The 5,413-nt window shown below is 45.2% G+C and overlaps 1 protein-coding gene across 1 annotated transcript in view; it reads right to left on the reverse strand.

Moving 5' to 3' along the window:
- LOC104163884 (myotubularin-related protein 2-like) overlaps positions 1–5,413 on the reverse strand; it is a gene marked incomplete at its 3' end in the record, with an annotated part of 14,809 nt that overhangs the window by 5,940 nt on the left and 3,456 nt on the right. Inside the window, exon 2 of the mRNA XM_009703066.1 lies at positions 672–747. Within this exon, the coding sequence (XP_009701368.1) occupies positions 672–717 (46 nt within the window). The remainder of the gene's footprint in view (positions 1–671; positions 748–5,413) is intronic.

Below are 5,413 nucleotides of genomic sequence, written 5' to 3' on the forward strand. Positions count from 1 at the left end.
GTTTTTGGGGGTTTTATGTTGTTGTTGGGCAGGTTTTCCTGGTGAGGTATTTTCAGGTTTGTTTTTTTTTTATTCTTAGGACTGAAGTTATGCTCTTCCATATCATTTTAAGAGAAAGGCAACATGTTAAACTAGTGAATGCAAAACCTTTCACAGAAAATTAATCAAGATGCTTACTCAAACTTTCAGACTGGAGTGCATCAGCAAACCTGATGCATGTCAGAATGCCTGAATGAAAAAAAAAAAAGAAAAAAGCCCCATCCTCATATCACAGCAAATTCTCTGCTACAGCACTGTATCCACTCCTGCAGCCTGTGATGGAGATTCGACACGCAATTGTCCTGTGTCAACCGAAGAAGTTACCCTGTGGCAAGCACAACTTGAAACAGTCAATCCATGTCCTCTCAGGAGGCAGCAAATGCAAAGCTGTACAACCTGCCTCATCACTCATGCTAAGATATGATGAATTGCCTTGTACTTGCTACATGCTAAGAGGAGACATATAGTTACCTTGGTTCATGTGATGCCCAGTAACTTGATTAATGAAACAACCTGGTCATGGTTCTGAAAACATCAGCAATTTGTTGTTGTTGGTCAATGACCGCCAAGATATTTTGCTCTATGGATATTCTATTTGGTCATAAACGATAAGGAATTTCCTCTTCACATACCCATGTCTTTAATGGTTTCTCCTGGTAGCAAAGGTGGCTCTTCCATTTCAGCCAATTTATTAGTCTCCCTCAAGACCTAGGCAAAAGACACGAGGTAGAAAAAGAAATTCATTACGTTTTCATAAACCAAGAAGTTTACCCTTACCTGCAATGGGTCAACAACATCCAGGACAACAAATATTCAAAGATCTTGAGGTACTGCCTAGTGTCTCAGCCTCTGAAAGGTCAACACAAAGCATGTGAAATACCTCCACGCAGTCCTTGAGCATACCATTGGGCCACGCACAAGTGCTTAAGCAAGGATGTCTGCGATGGAGAAGCCGTTCGAAGCAGGCTCTGTGCTTTGGCAGCACACTTCCCAGGTGGCTGCCTTTCATGCTCTAACCTTCTCCTCCTCAACCCATCATCACGAGTCAAACTCTCTGTCCACACAGTTACACACAGAATCAAAAGGATCGGTTCCTTTCCACGTTGAAGTGATCAACTGTTACCATGATGCTATAAACTACTAAGTAGAACAATTTCTAGTTTACACGGAGGAAAGTTAAAAGGGACACCTTGTCACACCACTGTCTTCAATGAGGTCCAACTTTCCTCCACTTTCCCTTGGGATAAAGTTATACCACTTTTCACAGACATGACTGCATTTACACAAGGGTTTTCACAAGAACTGATGGACATTTTAGGAAAGCACGGCTGAAACTACGAAAGCATAACCTGAGGTCTAAACCTATGGTAAGAACTAGGGGAGATGAGCATATGTAAGTGACCAACATTAAGGCTAAGTCTATGTGGCCAAACGCAGATGGATTTAATCATATTGCCCATGCCTTGAACTAGCCAAATGACCACAACCAGAGCAGCACACCAGTTGCTTGACCTAATAACGCAGACAGAGAGCAGGTAAGTTAGTCCAGACTCTGCCTCATGCTGTAGCAACCACAAGACCTTGGGTTTGAAGTTGGGAGTGCATCCCACCTGGTGGAGATAGGCAGAGAGGGCTCATGTCTGCTCAGAGCTGAATGTGCAGACTCACAAAAAATGCTTTCTTTATCTTAATGCAAGGAAAGATAAAGAATTGTTTTAATTTGATACTAGGAAATCCCTGCAAAGAAAATTCAAAGACATGGCGTAAAGTGGCACTGTAGAACCTGACATACCTGTGGTCAACTTTCATGTAGGAGCAAGCCAGAGGGAGAGCCTCAGGGAAGAAAAATTCTCTAAACTATGCAAAAAAATGAAAACAAAACCCAAAGAAACCCCATGACACAATAAAAGTACATTCCAGTATTTTCACACAACAGATTGACGTATAGATGAAAAGATTAACAAGATCAAAGCCTTCTTGAGAACAAGATGTACATTTTAAAAAATCTATTCAAAAGACTCTTAAAAAAAAAATAATAAAAACAAGTACAGTCCTGGCCGCATAACAGGAACCTCACAACTGCACCCACTTAGGCGGGCTCTTACCAGGGAGGTTGCCAGAGCAGCTGGACTGGGACCTACAGGATGGGTAAAGAGAGGTCACCATTGACAGAGCTCACACTGGCAGCACTAAACTTGCAGGAAAGCTTCTCCCCCATGTCGACAATATCAGTAAAAACAAGGTTTTGGGACCTCTTGTCAGCACAGCCGTGTTGGCCAAAGATCACACACCCCATCAAAGCCCTGACTGATGGCCTCCTTGACAAAAGCCTCTGATATAGACCCGCTCTCAACTCCTGTGTGTCGATTTTTGCGCTTGAGTAACAGTCTTGAAATTAGCAGGATAACATCTGGATTATGCCAAATGAGATGGAAGCTTCCAGCTAATTAGTCCGTAAGTGGTGGTCATCTTTGTGGTCTTTTATCTTGGAAGGACATTAGTAAACATACACTCTGCGTTCAGGATACACTCACAACTTCGTGGAGAAGGTCCGTACCCCAAACGGGCAGCAGCTGCTGCTAGGATCACTTCAGTCAACAGCTGGACTCGCTGCTCTCCTGCGGATGTCAGCGGGAGCACGTCCAGCAGTAAACATTTGGAGGACTGGGCTATATCTTAAGCCAAAACAAATCTGAGGTAAGATATATAGAAAGCATTTGGTATGACAAGCAGCTGCCATGATCAGTAGGTGGGCAGTGCTCAGGTGGCTTTTCAACACTGTACTGCACGTGGGGGAGAGAAGCAGGGAAGAGGCAAGCAGTACGAAAGACACAGACCTCCATGTCAACACCATTCTGCTAAAGACAAGGTTGAGAGCTTTTTCAGTTTAAAAACTGGCTCTTCTAAGTCTAATAAAATCCATCTGCTCACTCACACTCTCTGAAATGTGGAGTCCCCGGGGTCAGAGGAAAGGATTAGCGATCCAAACCTGCGCTCACTTCAACACGGGGCAGCAGATGGATGGCCTCTTGGAAGCACAGCACTTCAAGGTCAACAGCTTCTGCCCCATTGCCTCCTCTTCCCCTCTTTTTTTTCTTTTTTTTTTTTTTTTGTAGAGTTGAGGACTAAACTGTCCTTTCCCCCATCCTCCAACTGACCTCAGCCACATCACCTGCCCCCAGTGAGGCAGCACCGCCTGGCTTCATGACGATTTCAAAGTACATCACCCTTGAATGACAGTCACCCTTCCCCAGAGGCTGAGACAGACGTGGTCAGAAAGCCCAGGACAAACACTCCTCTGGTGTGCCGGTCTTTGCAGCATCTGCCCAGCTCTAGACCTTGAATGAGCCTCCTAGTTGGAACACGAACACTTGAAACTCGTCCTGGTAGAAACCAAGAAATGAATGGTAGGCATTTTCCTGAAATCTGCCTCTATCAATGGCTCCTTAAAATTGATTTGGGGAAATGCAATCTGTGTGCAACTGACAATGCAGGCAGCAGGCACAGGAGAAGACATCTGGGGCAGCACTAAAGGACAGGGGGTGGCAGGAGGGAGGAAAAGTGGGTGGATAAGGAAAGAGGAGTTTTGGAAACAGTTCAAGGGGGAAGAATGGGATGAGACAATGCATATGGGGCTCTGAGAGGATGCTACCACCATAGATGGACCCTTTGCCCCTTATGAGACTAAGGAGATGACATGAAAAGCCCTTCCATCTTATTGCCATCCTCCCCTCTCCCTCAAAATCAAAAAATGGTTCAGTAAACTGTGAGAAAAATCTTTTTTTGTACATTAGCCTATTTTCAAGACTCTAAAAATAACACTCCCGGGCCTTGATTTAGCCCTCTGCAAATCTTGCAAAATGAAATGAAGAGCTCCAGCGAGGCACGGAAGCAGGCAGGGGAGCCAGGGAAACAACTGGGGCAGCCCGGCTGCAGGAGAGTGACGGCTGGCTACCAACGCATTAACACTGTTGAGGTAGGTACCACATACACCTGTAACTGAAATGTTCCACCTCTGTGTGCCTCAAGTTTTCAAATTGTTCGGTGGGAACAAAAACAAAGAGCGCTTAAAAGATCTGCAATGAAGGTTGCAGCCAGAGCTGGGCAGAATCAGCTTAGGAAAAGGGGCACATTGACGCAGAGCCACGTGCTGGCCGTATCTGTCACAGCCATCCCTACGGTGGTTTCTGTAAGAAACAAATACAATCACCAAAAATCGGCAGACTACTTTGCCTTGCTCTAAGCCAAAGAAGATCTTTGTTACTTTTTCTCCACAAAAGTGTTACGGTAACTGAATCCTGGAGGAATGAAGAGTTTAGTTACAAACCAGAATAACGTTTATTTCTCTCTTCTTTTACCAAGTAACATCATCTACCCGTTCCACCCATCAGCAGCACTCCCTCTAGATAAAACAGCTCTCTGGGATGCTGAGCATGGGAGTACCTTAGCACCTAAACACAAGTCCTGCCTCAGCTCAGAGAGGGTGTGAGGACTTCATGCCACCACCTACCTTTGTTCTCTGCTCAAGCAGCGACTTGGCAGAACAAACCCACACTTGCTACATTTAACAACCGCTTCTCTTACTCCGGGATCCCACCTGGTGTTAGCTCCAACCCACTTACTCATGGCTGAAGGTGCAGAGCTCTCTCATGCTCTCCCACCAATATATCATTCAAGGCAGGGAAACCCTGATGCTGTATTATTGACACGACCTCCAGATCTCAGCAACAAAACTATTGTCTCATTTGCTTGCAGGTATAGGGTTTAGATGCTGCTAAAAGGGTATGGCTGCTCTTTGCCTCATCCCTTACCTCCTCATACTGTGATTCAGGGTACTGCAGTTCTGCCAAGCCTCTCCAACCACATGTTCACGCTGCCTCCTAACACAGCAGCCAGCATGCTGCTCCAAAAATCCCTCTCCCGATTGATGTCCCCGCACGACTCACGCATCCCGAGCGGCTAGAGCCAACTCAGGGTGGTACAGGGTTACACTGCACCTTGAGTACAGGGTCTCAGAGGTCTGCGTACGGCTGAACGCTGCTCCAGAAGGACCTGAGAGGGGACAAGAAACTCTTTACTGAGGCTTTACTTTTGCCTGTGAACAGAACAACTGATACATTTTCCCCTTGTATCGCCTGCAAGGACAAGAATGTGTGCATTGTACATGTGCGTGTGCAAGAATATACACGTAGAATTAGCAGATTTTAAAAATACGTAGCTTTTCAAATTATGACTGAAATACAGATCTGAAACTTCACAGCCAAGCAAAAGGGTTTATCTCCTACAGGAAAATATTTGTCTGATACTTGACATTTTAATGGACTAACTGGGAATATTCTGCTTGTAGTTAGCATATCTACACTTCCCTCCTTCC

The sequence above is a fragment of the Cariama cristata genome, unplaced genomic scaffold, assembly GCF_000690535.1.
Source record: "Cariama cristata isolate BGI_N322 unplaced genomic scaffold, ASM69053v1 scaffold9120, whole genome shotgun sequence".
Lineage (NCBI taxonomy): Eukaryota > Metazoa > Chordata > Aves > Cariamiformes > Cariamidae > Cariama > Cariama cristata.